Source organism: Crinia signifera, chromosome 2 (assembly GCF_055691185.1).
Source record: "Crinia signifera chromosome 2, ASM5569118v1, whole genome shotgun sequence".
NCBI lineage: Eukaryota > Metazoa > Chordata > Amphibia > Anura > Myobatrachidae > Crinia > Crinia signifera.
The window spans coordinates 387,819,035-387,843,690 of NC_139218.1; the positions used below are offsets into that span (position 1 = coordinate 387,819,035).

General features: G+C 47.6%; 2 protein-coding genes across 12 annotated transcripts in view; one reads left to right on the forward strand and one right to left on the reverse strand.

Moving 5' to 3' along the window:
* PICALM (phosphatidylinositol binding clathrin assembly protein) overlaps window positions 1-24,656 on the forward strand; it is a 380,825-nt gene that overhangs the window by 212,157 nt on the left and 144,012 nt on the right. The gene's annotated exons all lie outside the window — the stretch shown is intronic.
* Window positions 1-24,656, reverse strand: part of CCDC81 (coiled-coil domain containing 81) — a 37,180-nt gene that overhangs the window by 6,758 nt on the left and 5,766 nt on the right. The window contains exons 3-11 of one of the 2 annotated variants that reach the window (XM_083170269.1): window positions 20,691-20,752; window positions 18,162-18,318; window positions 17,565-17,821; window positions 17,131-17,216; window positions 16,580-16,725; window positions 15,401-15,518; window positions 10,757-10,868; window positions 8,053-8,199; window positions 1,555-1,662 (exon numbers count right to left, since the gene is read on the reverse strand). In XM_083170269.1, coding sequence (XP_083026395.1) covers window positions 1,555-1,662; window positions 8,053-8,199; window positions 10,757-10,868; window positions 15,401-15,518; window positions 16,580-16,725; window positions 17,131-17,216; window positions 17,565-17,821; window positions 18,162-18,318; window positions 20,691-20,752 — 1,193 coding nt within the window. The remainder of the gene's footprint in view (window positions 1-1,554; window positions 1,663-8,052; window positions 8,200-10,756; window positions 10,869-15,400; window positions 15,519-16,579; window positions 16,726-17,130; window positions 17,217-17,564; window positions 17,822-18,161; window positions 18,319-20,690; window positions 20,753-24,656) is intronic. The other variant, XM_083170270.1, reaches the window with a different exon arrangement.

Below are 24,656 nucleotides of genomic sequence, written 5' to 3' on the forward strand. Positions count from 1 at the left end.
ATGTTTCTGTACAGGGTAAATACTGGCTGCTTTATTTTTACACTGCAATATAGATATCAGTTTGAGGTACAAACCCCACCCAAATCTAACTCTCTGCACATGTTACATCAGCCCCACCTGCAGTGCATATGGTTATGTCAATTAGAGAGTGTTTGTGCCTTTGCGAGTGAACCAGAATAACCCCCCATGGGCACTGCAGGTGTAACATGTGCAGAGAGAATTAGATTTGGGTGGGGTTTTACTTCAAAGCGATATCTATACTGCAGTGTAAAAATAAAGCAGCCAGTATTTTCCCTGCACAGAAACAAAATAACTCGCCCAAATCTAATTCTCTCTGCACATGTTACATCTGCCCCACCTGCAGTGCACATGGTTTTGTCCATTTGAGAAGGAATTTGCCTCTAAGAGTGAACCAAAATAAGGCCCACTGTGTATAAACTGTTTATCTCAATTGCATTTAAAGTGTCTCACGTGACTAAAAGTCTCACCTTAAAGGTAATACAATATTCACAATAAGAACAATAGTTTGTATATAGTCTATACTGTATAACTTTTCTTGTTTCTCTGTTTTCCTGTGCCAAAGAGTTGTGGGTTCTGCCTCAATTGAGACGGCTTTCTGGGCCTACTTATGACCCGTGCGCAGATGTCCTAAAATAGCAGATTGTGATTTTCGGACATCTGCACACGTGCCATTGCACATGTACCGACCTTAAAATGCGATCACCTCACTATCCCAGTTCAACTTCTGATGCACGGGAGACAATGCGGCAGGGGAGGGCGGAAGCGACTGCGTGATGTCAAACGCAATCGCTTAGACTTTAAACATGGTAAGCCTATGCCTAGCTTTACAGCCAGGAGGCAGCCGATGATGTGCAAGAGCATTACTGTTGAGCGAAGAGCTTGCACTTTAGCCATAATGCCTGCATGTAGCCCCATGGAAATGGAAGCAGCCATATTTTAGACTAAATAACCACAGGGGTGACAGTGCTGGTTTCTTGCGTATTGAGAAGCTACAGCTTTGTACATGTCTTCATACATCCAGTCTCAATACGCAAAGCAGCGCAAGATGCCTGGTGTGAGTGAGCGGCCAGGTTCCCTGCAGCTCTGCTAACTAGGATGCACAAGGAGACCGTGCTGATTTTGACACTTGTGTATTGTGTGTGACTGAGTCTGTATATGGAGCACAACAGAACTTGTACTGGAAAAAAAACTGCTACTGTACATTGTGACACTTCGTGTACAGATTACAAGACTCGGTCGCACAAAGATAAACAAGTGTCAAATTAATCAGCACAGTCTGTAGCAATTTGTGTACATATTCCGAGACTCTGTCGCACAAAGATAAACAAGTGTCAAATTAATCACCACAGTCTCCTGTGCATTGTTGCCACATTATGTTGCACCTAATATGCCTAAGATTCTGATGTGACCTGGCTTGCCATGAAGGGCTGTTTGCCATTATTGTAGCAAAGATGTACGAGGACACGTGTATATACATTGGCTGCCAATGGCAGTTTCCTGAAATCTGACAGGACAGAGAATTCATATCCTCACATAGAACTCGGTGCTTCTGACGCTGCGCTCGTTCCTGACAGCATCAGCGACGCCTCGGTTGTATAATGCGTCTTTCTGTCTTTGTTCTCGATTCGCCTGAGAAGCCAACTGTGGGAAAAGGGAGATGAAATGAATGGTGTGAGCGGAAGCAACTGGATGAATGTGGCTGTATTACAGGAATAATGCTCATCAAACCTCTCGCCGGTAACTGAGGGCAAATCATCAATAGCGGAGGGGGGACAGCTAATACCCCTTTTAGACTGCTGCAAAAACCCAGGTCATCAGCAGGTCAGACCTGGGTCAGCGGCGGTGTAAATGTGACACGCCGTGTCCCTTTACACGGGACTTCTACCCAGATTCTGACCTGGGTAGAACACGGCTAGGACCTGGGTAGAGGGCGGTGTAAATGGGTACGCCGGGTCATCCGACCCGGCTTCCGTTTACATGAATGGGGAACGTCCAACCTGCGAACCTCAGTGTCCGCAGGTTGGACAGGGAGGGGAGGGGAGACAGACAGCCGGGCTGCTGTCTGCTATACTCTGCAGACAGCAGCGGTAGCAGCAGAGGAGGTGTGCGGCATCCATTCACCTCGCGGAAGACGGCTGGGGGGAGTGAACGGGGGCTGAGGGCAGCCCAGCAGCTTACCTTGATCCTGGCGGGGATGATGTCATCTCCAAGTGCCGCCTCCGTCTACACTGCAGGTAGGCACCGCAGTGTAAATGGGTAAATGCCGGATCCGACCGGCTTGGATCCTTGTTCCAAATGCTGGGTTGGATCCGGGATTTATGGTGTAAAAGGGGTATAAGAGAACCATCGTGCAGGGTTCCATCAGTTTGTCATTATTCCTTTACATTACGCAACACATATGCTTATTAAAAAGAGATTTTAAATTGACTGCACTGTATATACAGCATTGTATTCCCTGAGGTCCGGTACTTGGGTATGGATTGTTAGGTCGACAAGTTTTACAGGGTAGGTCAACCGCCATTAGGTAGAACACTATTGGTCAACAGGCAGTCGTCGACATATGAAAAAGGTCGACATGTATTAGATGGATAGGGTCAAACGTTTGACACAAGCAAAAGGCCGACATGCAAAAGAAAGTTTTTTTTTCGTGTCTATGTCAACTTAGGTCGACATAGACAACGTATAAGTGTACCGCGTCCCCTCGCATGGCTAGGCACGCTATTATATTCCACGCCCACTGCGACGGTAAAGTCCCTTTATGAAGAAAGAAAACGTGAAAAACACACAGAACTTTTTCATGTCAACATTTTAACCATATCGACCTAAAGCTTGTCGAGCGCTGACAGCCATGCACTGCATGGAAGCATGTCAGGAGATGACTCGAGACCTTAGATGGGGGTATGTTATGATTTTAGGGGTACCAGTGCATTGATCTACCCTAGAGCCTACAATAGTGTTAAGGCGACCCGTTCCCTGTCCTTTGTGGACTGCTGCCTGGTGGGCAGAGCCAGATTAAGGTCTAAATGGGCCTGGAGCTGACAATTATCAAGGGCCTATTATGCGCAATAATAGGGGTTGTGGCCAGCACCTAATAATGTGGGGGCGTGACCAGTGTTCTGGTTGGGTGGTCTGCTCATGGGTGTGTCTCTATTTGTGTAAATACTTTCAACTAATTATATATGCCTGGAAAAGGCAGGGGGCTGGCATAGGAAAAATGCAGGGAGATATACAGTATTGCCGGGAATCCAACAAAGGTGCACCCACAGGACGCCGATTAGGATGGCCAATCCCGGGATCGGGATCGGCGGGATCCTGGGATTTGGCACCTAAAACGCCGGGATTTCAATCCCGGAATTGGAGTTTCCAATCCCGGGACTTCGGGATTAGACTGCGCATGCGCAGTCTAATGCCGTGCAGCGTCTGAGCGAGTGCCAGGGCCGCACAGCCCTGTCCACACTGCCCGCCCTCCTTTTCATTACCCAGCTTCCCGGCACACGTCTTTACTGTGTGCCCACCCACCGGCTCCCAGCTTCCCCCGCCCACCGGCTCCCAGCTTCCCCCGCCCACCGGCTCCCAGCTTCGCCCGCCCACCGGCTCCCAGCTTCGCCCGCCCACCGGCTCCCACTTCAAAACTCCCTCCCGGCTCCCAGCTTCACCGGTCACCCTCCCGGCCGCACTGCACATGTAAGTTAATATGCGGGGCAGCCGGGGTGGGTTTAACATGGCTACCTCATTTCTATATTAGGGAAGTCGATCCCGGGATCCCAGGAATCCCGGGATTGGGCATTTTTCAATCCCGATTTCCGGGATTGCAAAAATGCCACGGGATTGGCATCCCTAACGCTGATGTCCTAAAATACTTGCAAGGTCTCCAGTCATAAACAAAAACACTGAAAGCCAAAACTTTGTAGACCAGGGGTTCCCAATCTTTTTTGAATCACGGCACCCTAGAGTATCAAAATTTTTTCACGGCACCCCTAGGCCAAAAATAAATTTATTAGATTGGGTTTAAATGTGATTCTTTGGGTCAGGTATGTGGTAAAGGACAGGATTTGCTTCTGTTTGTACACATTTTATTAATGGCAGCCACCAGCATTGCTTTTGCTCATAAATAATTAACCATTAATAATTTGAGTTGGTCCTGGACCACCAACCAAGGGCACCCCTGCATGTGTCCCGAGGCACCCCAGGGAGCCACGGCACACAGTTTGGGAACCACTGTTGTAGACAATATTTCAGCACCTTTTATGTGGTCATCTAAGATTACCACACCATATACCCATTATACAAAACATGCAACACAATAGTAACCCCCTTATACTGTACTTGCCTCTTACACATTATGCCACCAAAATTCCCACCGACCGAGTTAAAATTCACACTATGGCACACGGATTGAGTCAAAATTCACGTTATGCCACACAGATTAAGGCAATATTCACATTATGCCACATGGATTGAGCCAAAATACACACTATACCAAACAGATTGAGCAATAATGCACAATATACTTCATAAACAGGAGCATTGTGCGCATAAAAAATGTACACCATAATGCCCATTACATGTTAAGCCACACACCATAATGTCCATTACATTTTATGCCAAACAACATAATGCAATATTAAAATTATGCTACATAAGTGCTGCTTACCTACATGCTCATTGGCAGGGGTTCCATGCTCGTTGCAATGTGGGATTACATGCTCATTTTCAAGGGGGACACATGCTCATGTAACTGGGGGACAGCCGCCGCCGAGCAGAAATGACAGCCATTGACAGCCTGGCAGAGAGCAGGGGGCTGCCTGGCTGTATTTAGAGCACTGCAGGTCCCGGTTATTTGAAATAATACCCCTTTCACACCAGAAAATGCAGGGATTTACCCGGGAATATGGTCCCAGGATCATGCAGGGACATTCCTGCACTTTCTGGTTTGAGGGGGAGAGACAACCACTCCCCTCTCCCTACCCCCCTTTAACCAACCAGCTATATCTTCGGAACCAACTGACCCATTTACATGAGACCAGCATCATATTGAAAAACTTTTGAGTGGGCTTTGAATGATTTTGGTCCCGTGAAACTGGGACGCTTGGTTCCAGATAAATCTGTCTTCAAACAACATGAACAGCCATGAAATTACGGGTGACATTCTATGGACTGCGATTTGCCTTTTTTTGCATTAATTAGACAGCAAAATGGCGATATCGCATTTTTCCTTAAAATCGCAAATGTAATGGGATGCGCTAAGGGACTGAAATCGCATATTATGTGCGTTAAGGTATGCGGACTAAAAGTGCGAGATTAATTCGCATTTTTAGCGCATCCAGATGTTTTCGTACAGAACAGTATACAACTCGCTTATTTAATGCAATGCGCATTTGCACATCGCATTTTTTAGGTGTCTAATTAACGCACTTATTTCAGACCAGGTTCTGTTTGGCGAAGTAGCCAGAACCCTGCACAGATCGCAATGTTCTGTGCAGGGTTCTGGTGTTAAAAATAAAAAAAACGGTTAAAATAAAAAAAAAACGAGCGCGGGGTCCCCCACCAGAGTATAACTAGCCCCGGGCTCATTGAGCCGGTGCTGGTGACATAAAATCAGGGTCCCCGACAAATCGGGGTCCCCTTGATTTCATGAAACCAGCACCAGGCTCAAGGTCCGGCACTGGTTCCCAAAATACGGGGGACAAAGTGACTAGGGGTCCCCCGTATTTTAAGAACCAGCACCGGACACAACCAGCCAGCAGGGTAATGCCACAGCCGGGGGAAACTTATTATATAAGCTCCCGCGGCCAAAGCATTAACCCCCTGGCTGGTCAGCATGGGCAGGGGTCCTGGGGAAGTGGGGACCCCCCCAATGAAGGGGTCCCCCCCCTCCAGGACTTACCAGCCCATGCTGATAGTCCGGGGCTGTCCCAGATGCCCCTGGGCGGTGGGCATCAGGCTGATGGATTGTGTAAAAAAAAGAATAAAAACTATTGTTTTTTACTGGCGAACTATAAGTCCCAGCAAGCCTACCCCGCATGCTGGGACTTGGAGAACCACAAGTCCCAGCATGCGGGGCATTAAAGGGCCCGCTGGCACTTGTAGTTCAACAGTAGAAAAAATAGTTAACAAAAACACACTGACACACTGTAAAATAAAAGTTTAATACACACAAAACACACACACACTGATACTTACCTACCTTGAGCCCGTAGGTCGGTCCCTGCGCATCTAGCGCAGAGATGTTCCTTCCTCGGCGTCTGTATTCAGAATGATTTCTGGCCAATCAGGAGCCGACTTTCTCGGCTCCTGATTGGCCAGAAATCATTCTGTCCAGAGACGCCGAGGAGGAAACATCTCTGCGCCTGTCAAAGTCCTGCGAGCCGGGTACCAGATGGGAGCAGCGCTGTCACCGGAGAGGATGCCGAGGTCGTCGCCGGGGACCAGGTGAGTAGGATTTGCTTCCTTAGGTACCCCTGGGGACTACCTCGGATCCTGGACCCCGGATTCTTCAGCCCAGGAGCCCCGGAACCCCAGGACCAGCCCCGGAACCAGGACCAAGGCCCCGGAACCGGACTCTTCTGCCCTGGAGCCCCGGAGCCCGGACCCAGGATCCAGGGACCGACCTACGGGCTCAAGGTAGGTAAGTATCAGTGTGTGTGTGTTATGTGTGTATTAAACTTTTATTTTACAGTGTGTCAGTGTGTTTTTGTTAACTATTTTTTCTACTGTTGAACTACAAGTGCCAGCGGGCCCTTTAATGCCCCGCATGCTGGGACTTGTGGTTCTCCAAGTCCCAGCATGCGGGGTAGGCTTGCTGGGACTCATAGTTCGCCAGTAAAAAACAATAGTTTTTATTCTTTTTTTTTACACAATCCATCAGCCCGATGCCCACCGCCCAGGGGCATCGGGGACAGCCCCGGACTATCAGCATGGGCTGGTAAGTCCTGGAGGGGGGGGACCCCTTCATTGGGGGGGTCCCCACTTCCCCAGGACCCCTGCCCATGCTGACCAGCCAGGGGGTTAATGCTTTGGCCGCGGGAGCTTATATAATAAGTGTCCCCCGGCTGTGGCATTACCCTGCTGGCTGGTTGTGTCCTGTGCTGGTTCTTAAAATACGGGGGACCCCTAGTCATTTTGTCCCCCGTATTTTGGGAACCAGCGCCGGACCTTGAGCCTGGTGCTGGTTTCATGAAATCAAGGGGACCCCGATTTGTCGGGGACCCTGATTTTATGTCACCAGCACCGGCTCAGTGAGTCCGGGGCTGGTTATGCTCGGGCGGGGGACCCCGCGCGCGTTTTTTTTTTTTTACTTTGCGCTTTCCTGCAAACGTGCGGTTTTCAGACATGAAAATCGCACATTTTCAGGACTAAAGACAGCGCACCAATTCGCCGCAAATCGCACCACTTCGCACTTTTCAGGCTCCAATGCGCATCACATTAAATATGCGAATTTTGACTGAAAAGTGCGATTTGAAAAAGTGCGATTTGCGGCGATGTGGTGCGCTCAAAAAACATGCGCATTTATCTCAATCCATAGAATGTCATCCTACATTTCAGAAATTTAAAAAAAAAAATGTTTTTCCCGCAATATCTCTGGAACCAATAAACCCATATGGACCAGCCTGGTATCAGATTGAAGGCCCAGCGATTCGGGTTCGACTGAGATCTGGAGGGGGAACTGGCAGCCATTGGCACCGGGTGGGGGTCGGAATTAGTGGGTCCCATGTTATCCTACGGGGGAAACGTTCCAGCTTTGCCTGGTGGTATCTCTGGGTCCCGGGGGGCTAGAAACACGGGGCCAGGCTTGTTGGAAAGCCCTGACCCTCAGCTACAAAATGGAGAGTGGGCCTGGAGCTGTAGCTCCATCAGGTCCATTGTTAATCCGGCCCTGCTGGTGGGGATTCCCCGGGAGCAGTGACGCATTATAATATGGGGCTTTCACGGGTGACCACTGAGATGTCTACAGGCCTCAGGTGATCCCGCCTACACTACCCACAGCTAAACCTCCTCAACTATGATTTTTCTACCTGTCCAATATTATACCTGATACTTGTGCATGGCCTCCTGGTCTCTCAGGTGCTGGTACTGCTGCAATATGCGCTCCTCCTTCTTCTCCTTCAGTTTCCTCTCTTCTGTGTAATATACGGGGACGTTCTTCTGGGCACGTTGCAGGCACAGGTAGCACAGCTCCTAATGTAACACACAGATGGCTGCAGTGAGCTGCCCTAACACTGCATAGGGGTCATAGATCACCCGTCACCGTAACATAACACAACTTTATTAGTCCTGACTGATGATGTGAAGCACAGTGATGCCAGAGAGCAGAGGGGGGAGGGGACTCCACGTCAGGCTGGCTCTACAGAATATCAGGAAGAATTCAATATAGCAATCTTTTTTAGGAAGTGCAAGTTATATAAAGTGTGATAGCCACAATATAGTCTGATGAGTAAAGTACAAAGGTGTAATAAATGTGTGGCATGTGTGTAAGGCACACTATTGTGTGATATAACGTGATTATTGGACACGATTGTGTGATATAATGTGATTACTGGGCACTATCATGTGATATAATGTGATTACTGGGCACTATCGTGTGATATAACGTGATTACTGGGCACTATCGTGTGATATAATGTGTTTACTGGGCACTATCATGTGATATAACGTGATTACTGGGCACTATCGTGTGATATAACGTGATTACTGGGCACTATCATGTGATATAACGTGATTACTGGGCACTATCGTGTGATATAACGTGATTACTGGGCACTATCGTGTGATATAATGTGATTACTGGGCACTATCGTGTGATATAATGTGATTACTGGGCACTATCATGTGATATAATGTGATTACTGGGCACTATCATGTGATATAATGTGATTACTGGGCACTATTATGTGATATAATGTGATTACTCTGCACTATCGTGTGATATAACGTAATTACTGGGCACTATCATGTGATATAACGTGATTACTGCGCACTATCGTGTGATATAACGTGATTACTGGGCACTATCGTGTGATATAACGTGATGACTGGGCACTATCATGTGATATAATGTGATTACTGGGCACTATCATGTGATATAATGTGATTACTGGGCACTATCATGTGATATAATGTGATTACTCTGCACTATCCTGTGATATAACAAGATTACTCTGCACTATCGTGTGATATAATGTGATTACTGGACACTATCGTGTGATATAATGTGATTACTGGGCACTATCATGTGATATAATGTGATTACTGGGCACTATCATGTGATATAATGTGATTACTGGGCACTATCGTGTGATATAACGTGATTACTGGGCACTATCGTGTGATATAATGTGATTACTGGGCACTATCGTGTGATATAACGTGATTACTGGGCACTATCGTGTGATATAACGTGATTACTGGGCACTATCGTGTGATATAACGTGATTACTGGGCATTATCATGTGATATAACGTGATTACTGGGCACTATCGTGTGATATAACGTGATTACTGGGCACTATCGTGTGATATAACGTGATTACTGGGCACTATCGAGTGATATAACGTGATTACTGGGCACTATAGTGTGATATAATGTGATTACTGGGCACTATCATGTGATATAACGTGATTACTGGGCACTATCGTGTGATATAACGTGATTACTGGGCACTATCGTGTGATATAACGTGATTACTGGGCACTATTGTGTGATATAACTTGATTACTGGGCACTATTATGTGATATAATGTGATTACTGGGCACTATTATGTGATATAATGTGATTACTGGGCACTATCGTGTGATATAATGTGATTACTGGGCACTATCATGTGATATAATGTGATTACTGGGCACTATAGTGTGATATAATGTGATTACTGGGCACTATCGTGTGATATAACTTGATTACTGGGCACTATTATGTGATATAATGTGATTACTGGGCACTATTATGTGATATAATGTGATTACTGGGCACTATTATGTGATATAATGTGATTACTGGGCACTATCGTGTGATATAACGTGATTACTGGGCACTATTGTGTGATATAACGTGATTAATGGGCACTATCGTGTGATATAATGTGATTAATGGGCACTATCGTGTGATATAATGTGATTACTGGGCACTATCGTGTGATATAACGTGATTACTGGACACTATTGTGTGATATAACGTGATTACTGGGCACTATCGTGTGATATAATGTGATTGCTGTGCACTATCGTGTGATATAATGTGATTGCTGGACACTATCATGTGATGTAACGTGATTATTAGACACTCAGGTGATATATTGTGAATTAGGTTGCACTACTATATGGGGGTACTATTGTGTGGTGGCGCCCTCTATTACCAAGAACACAGCAATGTTTTTGGGAAGCGCACCAGCATATTTCAAATATGAGGGTAGGGGAAGCTAATGCTCTTGATTGAACAGGTAGGATTGATTTGGGAGATGGGTGATGGGTGTTGCAGGCTGCTACTATACTCCATGCTGCTGGTTGCTGTGTTGGGTGCTGTGTGTGTGAGGGGTACTGGGGTACTGGGCCAGAGGTGTAACTAGCGGTGGTTCTAGCGGGCACCAGACTAAATCTTGCCTGGAACATCTAATTGGTTAATGCCCCCTCTGCCCTACGTACAGGTTAATAGAGGCCTTGTATCTTGTCAGTATTATCAGTGTCTTCTGATGCTACAGGATGACTATATAATGTATAAGTGAGACAACTGTGTATGTACCTGTCCTGCACGACAGTGATCCAGGCACGCCGGCGGGGGTCTTACTGAGACATTCGCTTGGCTGAATTCAGTATCACTTCTTGAGATGATCGGAGAAAGGGATGATCCCGATCTGAAAACAGATGGCAGAAATGTGAAGTCACATCACAGTGTCAGGGATGGTCAGGATCAAGAGATTTCCTCAGTGGATTACACAGTAGTAATCTTCCAGATGTTGACATCTCATCAGATAAATATAAATAATTACTATGCAGGCATTTATTAATGTCAGAGCTGTTGTAGAATTACCTAGGTAGGCATTGTGCCCAGGCCTGCCAGTTCTGAGGTACCCACGGCTTCTGGAGTATGGTAGGCGAGTTCTGTGTGCCTTCTGCACACCATGTAACCACACAGAGCTGGGAGCACACCATGTAACCACACAGGGCTGGGAGCACACCATGTAACCACACAGGGGGCGGGGAGCACACCATGTAACCACACAGAGCTGGGAGCACACCATGTAACCACACATGGCTGGGAGCACACCATGTAATCACACATGGCTGGGAGCACACCATGTAACCACACAGGGCTGGGAGCACACCATGTAACCACACAGGGCTGGGAGCACACCATGTAACCACACAGAGCCGGGAGCACACCATGTAACCACACAGGGCTGGGAGCACACCATGTAACCACACAGGGCCAGGAGCACACCATGTAACCACACAGGGCCGGGAGCACACCATGTAACCACACAGGGCTGGGAGCACACCATGTAACCACACAGGGCTGGGAGCACACCATGTAACCACACAGGGCTGGGAGCACACCATGTAACCACACAGGGCTGGGAGCACACCATGTAACCACACAGGGCTGGGAGCACACCATGTAACCACACAGGGCTGGGAGCACACCATGTAACCACACAGAGCTGGGAGCACACCATGTAACCACACAGGGCTGGGAGCACACCATGTAACCACACAGGGCCGGGAGCACACCATGTAACCCCACAGGGCGGGGAACACACCATGTAACCACACAGAGCTGGGAGCACACCATGTAACCACACAGGGCTGGGAGCACACCATGTAACCACACAGGGCCAGGAGCACACCATGTAACCACACAGGGCCGGGAGCACACCATGTAACCACACAGGGCTGGGAGCACACCATGTAACCACACAGGGCCGGGAGCACACCATGTAACCACACAGGGCTGGGAGTACACCATGTAACCACACAGAGCTGGGAGCACACCATGTAACCACACAGGGCTGGGAGCACACCATGTAACCACACAGGGCTGGGAGCACACCATGTAACCACACAGAGCTGGGAGCCTACATGCAACAACACAGGGCTGGGAGCACAACCAGAGCTGGGAGCACACCATGGCTGGGAGCACACCATGTAACCACACATGGCTGGGAGCACACCATGTAACCACACAGGGCTGGGAGCACACCATGTAACCCACACAGAGCTGGGAGCACACCATGTAACCCACACAGAGCTGGGAGCACACCATGTAACCCACACAGAGCTGGGAGCCTACATGCAACAACACAGGGCTGGGAGCACAACCAGAGCTGGGAGCACACCATGGCTGGGAGCACACCATGTAACCACACAGGGCTGGGAGCACACCATGTAACCACACAGGGCTGGGAGCACACCATGTAACCCCACAGGGCTGGGAGCACACCATGTAACCACACAGGGCTGGGAGCACACCGTGTAACCACACAGGGCTGGGAGCACACCGTGTAACCACACAGGGCTGGGAGAACACCATGTAACCACACAGGGCTGGCAGCACACCATGTAACCACACAGGGCTGGGAGCACACCATGTAACCACACAGGGCTGGGAGCACACCGTGTAACCACACAGGGCTGGGAGCACACCGTGTAACCACACAGGGCTGGGAGCACACCATGTAACCACACAGGGCTGGGAGCACACCATGTAACCACACAGGGCTGGGAGCACACCATGTAACCGCACAGGGCTGGGAGAACACCATGTAACCACACAGGGCTGGGAGCACACCATGTAACCACACAGGGCTGGGAGCACACTGTGTAACCACACAGGGCTGGGAGCACACTGTGTAACCACACAGGGCTGGGAGCACACCTTGTAACCACACAGGGCTGGGAGAACACCATGTAACCACACAGGGCTGGGAGAACACCATGTAACCACACAGGGCTGGGAGCACACCATGTAACCACACAGGGCTGGGAGAACACCATGTAACCACACAGGGCTCGGCTTCCGTTTCACAGTGTGAGGAAATTCTATGACAGACACCCATCCCTCCTGTATCAGTAATCCTCAATTCCCCGGCTGCCTTCTCTGTTTCGCTGACACTTGATACTTTTGAATAAAACTTGGATAATCCAGTGAAACATTTAAAGCTATTAAGGGAACATTTGTCATTGTTGTGTTTTTGTTGGTGTAGTATTAATTATTAATGATCCTCTTTAGATTACATATAGGAAATCGCTTGTACTAGAGCGCGCGGGCACGTGCTGTGTTTCCCGCAGAGGTACATGAAGAACTAATATGCTTTTAAAGTGAAAAACTAACTTAATAATCTGAAGCACTCAGGTTATGCAGAGGTGGGTTAACTATTAAGTAGGGAAGCCCACGTGGGTCATTTACAGACTGAACGCATAAGAGTCTGCACTCATTTTAAATATGCATTAGTGCCCTTCTTGTGCCCCGCTCCTACTGCCTGAACTTTAAAATAACCCTCGTAAAAAGGTCATACACACACATTTGCAGGGAGCTTCCCCTGGCCCACATAGGTCATGCCCAGAGGAACACACAACCTCCTCTAGGGGTGGAGCAGGATCATGAATGAGCAGGGGTGCTTGGTTTGTTTCTATGGGACAAAGATTTCTCCCCCAGCGAATCATAGTAGGTGGTTCTGACACACCCCTGTCCAATTTTTTATAAAGGGGCCTTGTTCTTTGCATGTCCTCTCTGTGGTGAATGACCACACCCCCATTGGACACACCCCTTAAGCTCAGGCCACTACCAACGCATTCCCTGGTGGGCCTTTCATAATACTGTCCATGGCCATATCCAAGGAAGGGCGACGGGCACGGTTGGCGTACCCCTGCAGACGCAGGCATCTCATGTCACACAGTAACATAGTAACACAGTAAAATAGTAATTAAGGTTGAAAAAAAGACATTAGTCCATCGAGTTCAACCTATCTGACTTGTAACTACTGACTCATTTCTACAGGGTTCCCTTGGTGGCCAAAAATGCATCCAGTTTTGATTTAAATTCAGTAACAGTAGTTGCTGCAATCACCCCACCGGCAATGAGTTCCAGAATGTTACTGCTCTAATGGTGAAGAATCCTCTTCTTAATTCAGTACGGAATTTCTTTTCTTCGAACCTCAGTACATGCCCGCGTGTCCTAAGTATAGGCCTGTTAGTGACCAATCATCTCCCAGTTCCATAGGATTCCCAATCCTGTATTTGAGCATACTAATCATATCACCTCTCAACCTTAATTTCTCCAGTGAAAACATATTCAGCTTGGTTAACCTATCTTTGTATTCTAGTGATTCGAGACCTTTTACTACTGTAGCTTAGTCGCCCTTCTCTGTACCTGTTCCAATTAATGTATGTCCTTTTTAAGGTGCGGTGCCCAGAACTGAACACAGTATTCCAAGTGTGGTCTCAGCAATGCCTTGTAAAGTAGCACTATCACATTGGCATCCCTTGAATCCATTCCCCTTTTGATGCATGCCAGTGTTCGGTTTGCTTTTGCTGCCGCACTTGAGCAGTGTGCACTATTACTCAATTTTTCATCTATGATGACCCCCAAGTCCTTCTCCCTATAATAACTTCATTGAGCCTATAAGTAGCTTGTTCATTATTGTTCCCATAATGAATTTACTTTCCATTTTTTAAAGTTAAACCGCATTTTCCACCTTTCCAGTTTATATAAGTCACTTTTGTAGTGTTTTCACATCCTCTCCTGAGTTAATTTCCTTACTCAATTTTGTGTCTTCTGCAAATATTGCATTTTTACTCACTATGTCACTTCCGATATCATTAATGAATATATTAAACAAGGTGGGTCCCAATATTGAACCTTGCGGGACTCCACTTTGGACCTTACCCCAGCTTGAATGTATGCCATTTACCACCACTCCCAATTGTGCAACCAGTTTTTAATCCAATTACTAAATTGATCTCCTAACCCTAAATTACCTAGTTTCATTAAGAACCTTTTATGAGCATGGCACTGTGTCAAAAGATTTAGCTAAATTAAGCCCCCTACTGACTTCCTCATAGACGCTAATTAATAATCAGCGCACACCCAGAATTCTGTGATCTGCATCCATAATAAACTAGCAAACGATTGAAAACGATTGAAAAATAATTAGCTGGTGAGCAACCATTGATGATTTTTCACCCATGTGGCCGCAATTGAGGGTGTGTGTAAGTGTACACATCCCCTTGCATGTTAGAGAGTGGATTAGAGCACCAGAGGGGGGTGGCGGGCATTCAGCGGTGTCGCGTTTACCTGTTCGCTAGGTTGTGGACAGGTTTGAATCAGGCCCTCGGTCAGATATATGGGCACAAGTCTGCTAGCACACAACCCTGGGAGCCCTCTCACCTTTCTGGAGCAGTTTTTGGTTTAGTAAATCTCTCCAGATCCTCACTCAGACTGACCCCGGTAACTCGCGCCGGCACAATAGACTGTCTGTTCAGCAAACGCTTAGCTGGCGAGTTTTCTGCAAAATGAAATAAATAATAAAATGTTAAAACGCCCTCCGTACATAGACAGGACACACAGAGCCGCCTTAGCAGCATAGTGGGCTCTGGCTAAAGTAATGCACTGTGGCCCCTACACAAGCATTTCCAGAACCAACAAAATATAATATAACATTCCCCTCCTGCAGTCCTGCGCCATCTCTGCACATGCTTCCACACAGTGACTGGCTGTCAGCAGCACTCTGATTGGTGGATAGCTCAGCACTCTGATTGGTTGATAGCTCCAGCAATCAACCAATCAGTATGATTGCCATTCTGGGCACTTATCACATCACCTAGCTAGTGACTGTCTTTTCATAAACCTGAGAAAAAAGTGAACTCTTATTGTCACAATTTGCGTCGATTAGCAATCTTAATATTCATGGATTCAATAACTGCAATATCTGTTGTATTAGAATAAACACAAAGTGCCCCTGTTGTATTATAAGAGGAGGCGTTTGGATCTATATATCATTTATTAACTGAGTTATTCATTAATTATTTATACATTTGTTTTTATTTATTTTTTTTATATCCTGTATGAAAGCAAGTATTTATACTAGTTCCACCTCTGCCCATTGAATACTGTACTTACTAGTTCTGATATAAAGACAGGCTTGCCTAGCCTCCCGGAATGGCCAGGAGCCTCCCAAACATCGGATCCGCCTCCCGGCCCCCACGGGAAGGTGGGCAAGTCTCCCGCTTTCTGTTCATAACCCCCCATTGCCCGCAAATCGCGGGTCCGCGGTGAGGGGGCGGGGCTTAAATGACGCGACCGCTGCATTTAAGCCCCGCCCCCTCTCCACTGCACATGAATCGCAGAGTTTTCCGCCATGGGGGGGCGTGTCCAAGTGATGTCAGCCTTGCCCCCACCGCCCCTGACGTGTTACCTCTCCGGTCTTCTCCCGGAGAGGTGACATTTTTAAGTAGGCAAGTATGTATAAATATGAACCAAGTTGCACAGCAACAAAATAAATCCTACAACAAAACACATTAGACCCGGCATTATTCAGTCACTCATAACTGCGGATTTCCTCATTACCTGTTCTGCCAGTGATTGGCTCCTCTGCCTCATGATCATTTTCTATTGGTTGTCCTAACTTGGGCTCCTCCCCACTTTCCAGGTCTCTAGTCTCCTCTGGAATTGTATCCATGGATGTTCCTTTGTCTGCTGCTTTCAGTTCAATCCTGATATATAAACATTGGTTTCCTTAGCTGCATACAATGGATATACTGTCCCCTCCCAGTTGGCCCTGCTCAGAATGGGTGCGGGTGGAAATCCTGTGGTCAGGCTTAACTCCATGTCCAATTAAATAGCTCTGGAACCTCCATCTCTGTGCTATTACCAGCTGATTGAATTGAATCTAGCCCGTGTGATTGATAGGATTTTTAGAAAAAGATGGTACATTATATAATGAGAAGTGAAAAATGACAAGACAGCGCCTCCTACTGTCCCTCCAGTGCAACTTCTCAAGTATACTTAGCCTGTAGCTGTTGCTACACTCCAAAACTTTTTGTGGCAGGAATTGCTAACTGGAGAGCGAAAAATATTCTGTCCTATAGTCTAAATAAATATCCCTCAGTGTACATTACCTGGGGAATAGGACCGCACCACATGAACGAGGGCGCAGAGGAGCATCATCTCCAGCCGACATCACAGAATCAGCAGTTCCCGGTCTCTATACAGAAGCCGAATATGACAATTACTGACATTACATTATATACCTTATTCTGATCCGTTCACAAGCTCCCCTTCGTTTGCACGGAGACCATGTTGTGCGTCTGCGCATTTCTGTGCATGTGCAAGTGCAGGGTGCGTGCGGTCATGGCGAACAGACTGCATAAAGATAAAGTTCTCAACATGTTTTGTACCTCACAACGGCTGCAGAAGGGGTGTGTACATAGGAGATGCCTCCACCCATGCGCAGGGGAGACTCCTCCCACTCATCCCCCATTCAGGACATCACACAGGCCTGGTTCTGCTGGACTAATAGACCCTGGGGAGAATAACTGCACAAAGTACTTACATTAGACAGTGACCGCAGCACAGTCCCCGTTCCGTCCATTTTATTCACAAACTCTTTGTAAAACTTCATCTTTACTTTCAGGTCCCTGATGATGAGGGTTCCGATGCCTTTAAAACTAAACTCCACATTTTGTTTTGTAGCAACAGAGCGTGAGAAGACAGCGAGGGTGTCCTTCACGCAGCCCTCGATGGTGTCTCTGTTATAGGGACACGCAAAAGACAGGGCAATAAAGTTCAGAGGGACAATTGGTATATCGCCTGCAAATAGAAGAGGGGAACAAATGCAGTCAATATTATGATCATCTATAGAGCGTCAGCATGATCTGCAGCACCTCTATGACTCTATGCCCATGGGGGCATGTAAATAGATCACAGAGGGTACCTGGGCCCTTATGCCGTTGGACAATCAGCCTCTTACCTCTGGTGGTATAGTCATCATGGTCACAGCTGGTATAATACTGGCGCCAGTATTGTATACACCTCGGCTGGCATACTCATGGCTGTTGCTGGTACCAAGCTCACATCTGCCAGAACAGTCACTGTCCACCTCTGCTAGTATACTCATGTGTACAGATGGTGCAGGGGGTACGTTACTCACCAGTTGTGAATATTTTGTTGCACTTTAATCCGTGAATTTGGGCACATTTCTCGGACAGAAGGAAGACTGGGCGTTGTAGCAGAGTGAATTTGTTGTTACCAACATTTAACTTTTGCCGGGACAGAGTGAATGTTCCCAGCCCGGGTACCTGCACGCCCTAAGAGAGAACCAAAACCACAGATAATTGTTTAAAAGGGACAAAAAATATATATATATCTCATGCAGCATCTGTGGCCCAGTACGGAACACGTTGGTCCAACCTATGGGCCTAATTCAGTAAGACTCGGTCACCGGTGTATTTGTACCGGGTACCAATGGTGCATATATGTGCAGGGCTGCTCTGTACAACCGCCTTCAGCTACTATCACAGTCGCCGAGATGTTCCTACGGGAGCGGGGGGGGGGGGGGGGGGCAGTGGGCGGACAGGGGGCTGGCACAAGGGGACTCCCAGCATTTCTTGGGCGTGCCCACAAAAAGGGTGCGATGTCCCCATGCGAACGCAGGCGGGTTGAAGCCAGCATGGGGCACGCGGCTGACATCACATGACATCCCCTGGCCTTGCTCCACGCTGCACAATAAGTTCACATCCGCCCTCTTCCCACATTAACCTCCAATCACCCAACCTGAATCATGGATACATGATTGACAGCGCTCAGTTTCCTGTTCTCCAATTAACTAACTCATTGAGGTGTATTCAATGCTCCTTTTTCGCTGTTTTTAATGGCGAGTATGCTGTTTTTTCAGTGAGAAGTGAGCTTCTCTCACTAGTTTTGGTCCTCGCTCTATTCAACTCCACATGTTCTCCAAAAATAACTAGCGATGGTCACATGGTTCGCTGTGTGCTTCTCCCCGTTGTTCACTGGATTTCCTCAATGGGAGTTTCAGTGTCTCTCTCCAAAAGTCTATTCAATGCAGAATGAGCGAGTGCTGCAGGTTTTATGTTTAAGCAACATTCTCCGTTTTCTCCTCGTCATCTTTTTTAGGTGAAGGGTAGTGTTTTCTTTGTGTTTTTTTATTTTTGTTTGTGTGGTTTGGTTTAAAAAAATCCTGTAATGTACTGTAATGTATTTATTGCACATGGCTTATTGCTGTACTCCTCAGTTAATTTATTTCGATTTTATTATGTTATTTTCCTGGTGACCAATAAGAAAGCAGTTTGTAATGCTCCTAGTTATTTACAACCATGGAAGCTAAACAAGACCACCCCAGACAGCACCTGACATGGCACTGCATAAGCAAACAGCCCTTAAAACACGCAAACAATTATAAACCTGTAATAAATCCTCTGCTCACTAAAGGGCCTTATTCTGATCTGAGCTCAGTACAAATTTGTTCTGAAAATGGGCAAAACCATGTGCACTACAGGTGGGGCAGATGTAACATGTGCAGAGAGAGTTTGTGTGAGTTATTTTGTTTCTGTGCAGGGTAAATACTGGCTGCATTATTTTTACACTGCAATTTAGATTTCAGTTTCAACACACCCCACCCAAATTTAATTATCTTTGCACAGGTTACATCTGCTCCACCTGCAGTGCACATGGTTTTGCCCATTTTAAGAACAAATTTGTACTGAGCTCAGATCAGAATAAGGCCCTAAAATCCTCTGAACACGCTACACAAATCTGCCCAGCTCACGTGGAGAGCAGCGCGCACTCCTGCAGGAAATGGATCTTTCTCTCCAGCTACAGCACTCCCAATTACACTCGCCCAATTATGCTAAGTTCGTTCAGAGGGGCGGCGACCTGGTCAAGCATTGAATAAGGCGGGCTGAACAAATAACGAGGAGAACAAAAGTGACGAGTGCTTTGGCGAGGTCACTGCGAGACCAGAACAGTGAGCAGTGAGCCGGACTCGCCAAAGCATTGTCGGAATTCCATGAGCTGTTCCTTGGGCCTGATTCGGATGTGGTCGGAGAGTGCATCGCCGCTGCTTAATTGGAAGCAGCAATAATACACTAATACGGTACTGCAGCAGGAGGGGTCTGGTATAAGTCGACGCCTCCTTCTTGCTTGTGTGCTCCGGGTGCTGCTGGGTCACACAAGGGATATGCACCAATAGCAATGCGTTACCACTTCCTGATCCCTTATGCACATGTGACCCTTCACCAATGGCAATACGTTACCACTTCCTGTTCCCTTATTACCAAAGGCGCTCAAGCGGGGGAATGTACATGCGCACTAGTGCCTATGAGCATGTACAGTCCCCCATCATCGAGGGCGGGGCCGAATTTAGTCATTCAAGTATACTTAGCCTGTAGCTGTTGCTATACTCCAAAACTTTTTTGTGGCAGGAAAGATATCCCTGCTCTTCTCTCAGAGCTGATTCTCATCTCCACACATGAGACTTCTAATGTGCAACAAATCGTCCCGTGTTTTTAGTGTTAGGGTTGTAGTTTAATGCATGATAACAGGTTATGTTATCTGCTCAGCGGAGGCAGACATTTTCTGGCCCATTCCTGACACGGGGATCAATGAGACACAAAATGGCTGCCTAGACTGTAGATAGACATTGTAATAATATATACGTTACCTTTTGCAGAGACATTTGATGCTCAATGAACTCAGACACACTGGCCCATATTGTACAGACATCTAAAATACAGAGAGTGGAATTTGTCAGAAAACTGAGAAATGTAATATTCCTGGATACTGGACCCTTTCAGAATTCATTTAGGTACTTGTTTCCTAACACGGCGCCCGTCGGGTCCCATCGCATACCATAACTTAAGGTATGCGATGGGACCCGATCAGACCCGACCAACCCGATTTTCGGGCTTTAAAGACGTTCCTGTACAATTTAAAAATCGGTCGCATGCGATGCGACGCGACCGACCCGATTTTTACATTGTACCCAATGTTAAATGACCCCCCAGACCCAAAATGATGGTTAATTATTATGTCAAATGGCCCCCCATTGTTAACACAACGCCACGATGAACGTCAACCCGAAGCGTGGGGAGCGCATCGAGCCTGCGAGGGGCGGCGGTACGCGTCCTCCGACCTTTTCATACCCCCACTATCCACGTTGGTGTGGAGTTGACTTTATATAGTGTGGCGAGCCCAGCGAGCCACCGAGACCGAAGCGTGGCGAGCGCAGCGTGCCCCTCGAGGGGACGCGGAATACATGTGAAGTAATGCGCGTCCGCTCGCCACACTTTGAATCGGTCGCATTACATGTGATTTGGTCGCATGCGATGCAACCGATTTTTCCGACCCAATGTCATACAATATGAATCAGTGGTGCCGTGCTAGGAAACAAGTACCGTCATTTATTATACAGCAACAACAGATGATTCATTTCTTCCACTTCATTGCTCAATAGCCTTCCCTCTCGATTGTAAGCTCCTTGGAGCAGGTCCCTCTTTCCTCCTGTTCTCACAGCCTTCAGTAAGCTCACTGGCCTCACGCACACTGGCACTCGGAAGCCCGTATCGAGTAACTCGACTGGCACAACAGCGTACTGTGGCTGGCCTGGTAACAACCGCAATGACCATTGATCGGATCACTGTTGGGCATGCTTAGGTCAGAGGGTGATTAAGATCTGCGGCAAGTCCAAGCAGTTCTATTTCTACGTGCCTAACCCTCCCCCCCCCCCCCCCCCAAAGCCTAGCACTACTCCCCCCCCCAGCATAACTCTAAAGGTCTCAATATACTACCTGCAATTTGGGCAATTTGCAATTTGGGCTTTTCCTGTGATTGCGGCGAGCCTGCCAGTCACACTGGCTGTGCAAGCAATCTCTTGGATCGCTTCTGCAGCTGGGCAGGCTTGGCTGAGGTTGCATGTGATATATCAGATGCAAAAGGTCCGCATGCGAAATATGGCATGCAATATATGGCATGCGATCCTGACACCCGGGCAGCTCAAAGGGGTATTGCTTGTATGGGGGCCTTAAGTCCCATCCCTTGTGCCTACCTCTAAATAGTGATATTGGTGCTGAGCCCTTGCAGTACACAGGGAGCAGAGAGTGGAAAGTGCCTACAACATACGCGGTACAGGCCCATTGTGCAGGTACTTCTGAGAACAATACATGTGTGCCCAACAATGGGCGCTAATGGACTCAATAACAGGGTATTACATTTCTCTCCACTGAATCTTTTACAAATATACAGTAGCGTTATTACCAGGTAACATGATACAGTATAATCCACAGGACAATACAAGTGTTCTCCCCGTGAAGTGAGCCGGCAGCTTTCCTAAAGGTGCCCACACACTAGAAAGATCTGCGATCTTAAGATGTGCGCATAAATTAGCCTTCAAATCTTTTGTCCGATCTGGACAAAAGATTTCAGGCAAGCGCACATCTTTACCAAAGATTTTTCTTAAGATCCTGTGTGCGTTCCTATGGATCTTTTGTTAAATCTTCTGATCTTTTGTGCAGCACGTAAGATCAGAAGATTTAGCAAAAGATCCACGGGAGCGAGCATCGGCCGATTTTCCACCGATTTTTGACCGATTATCGGTAAATATCGGCCGATATATCGGCCGATTTAGAAAAAATCGGCCAATCGGCCCAAAAATCGTTCTAGTGTGTGGGCACCTTAACACTTATTGCATTGCCTGGTGCGGAACACTATACAGGATTCCGGGGTGAGCAATAACTGTGGGGTACACCTCAATTACATTCAGCCGCTGCCAAAACTGTCATATTATATTTACCTGTAATTGGGAGGAGGGTCACATAAGGGGCTATTATAGGTGGGACCCCCTGCACTTCATTACTGTGGAGGACAGATCTGCAATAACGCGGATTGTATATATTGCTTTGCAGACTCATTCACATAAGTGTTCCCCGTGGCACCATTTGACAACTAGCCAAACACCCTAAAAGGGTGTCTTCTATTCAGTATTCTACTACCGCTGGTAGTGACATTTATAGATGGCGTTAAATGTACGGTATTTATTTATTACCAGTTACTTATATAGCGCATACATATTCCGCAGCGCTGTGCAGAGAATATTTGAACATCCACATCAGTCCCTGCCCCCAGTGGAGACTGCAGTGCACAGGCGGAGGTCACACATGTGCATTATACAGCAGCCTGCTGCAGGTAGCGGTAGCCTGCCACCAACAGAACGGGGTGTGCTGCCAAAGAGGGGTACATTGCATGACCTTGCCACAGGGGTAAAGCAGGGTACACGCTAGACGATGCGGGTCATCTTCTAGTGTGTACCGGTCATATGTGTGCTCCAGGAGGTCACTAGCGGCAACCCCGGTGGGCCTGCAAGCAGAATACAACATGTCACGTGTCTACCTCCCGTCGGACCCGGCATCAACAAGCGGATATGCACTTTCCACATGCCTGGACCCGTCGGCACCAATGTTGGGCTGATACATATCCTGGCTTCATCACCAACCTCCTACGCACTCCCTCCCGCCCTCTCTGATCAGCCAATGACAGTCGCCTCTCTTTTACCCTGCTCACTGCATCCCATTGGTGTATCCAAGGTTTTGCCCACGCAGCTCCCCATCTCTAGATTGAGCTCCCTTGGTTTATTAGGCGCTCCCTGACCTTAGAAAGCTTCAAACGTTCATGGAAAACACACCTGTTCCTCATAGTGTACCCTCCTGCATAATCTAGAACCAAGGCCGCTCTCCTTAGCTGCTGCCTCATGTCATGACCATCCCTGCCATGCTCATTTCCTGCCTTCAGGCCTCCTTGCCTGCCCCTGGTACCATGCTGACAACTCCCCTGCTTTCCTACCAGTGGCATAACAGTAGCTCTGCAGACCCCGCGGTGGCTTGGGGGCTACTGCTACCTCCGCTAACGGGACTGCCAGACCAGAATCTTCTACACCGGTTTATTCCTAGTATTATACATTTGGAGAATTACCGTCTTCCGGTAGGGTTGGGATCATTTGGTCTATTGCATTATGGTCGAAAGTCATTAGGTCGAATCCATTAGGTCGACATGCTAAAAGGTCGACATGATTCTAGGTCGACATGGGAAAAGGTCGACATGATTCTAGGTCGAAAGGTCATTAGTTCGACAGGTCATTAGTTCGACAAGGTCATTAGTTCGACATTGTCTATGTCGACATTCACAAGGTCGACATGGGGTTTTTCACTGTTTTTTTACCTGAATGTCAACACAGTCGACATGGACACAGTTTAAAGTGCACTGCATCCCCTCGCTGCGCTCGCTATGCGTCGGGCACGGTGCCTCGCTACGCTCGGCACACTATTTTATTCTCCCACCACGCCCTAGTGGATGGTAGGGCATGAAATACCGCCTGTCGGCACATGTTGGCTCAAAAAACAGTGAAAAACTCCATGTCGACCTTGTGAATGTCGACATAGACAATGTCGAACTAATGACCTTGTCGAACTAATGACCTGTCGAACTAATGACCTTTCGAACTAGCATCATGTCGACCTTTTCCCATGTCGACCTAGAGTCATGTCGACCTTTTAGCATGTCGACCTAATGGATTCGACCTAATGACTGTCGACCATAATGCAGTAGACCAAATGACCGCATCCCCTTCCGGTAAATG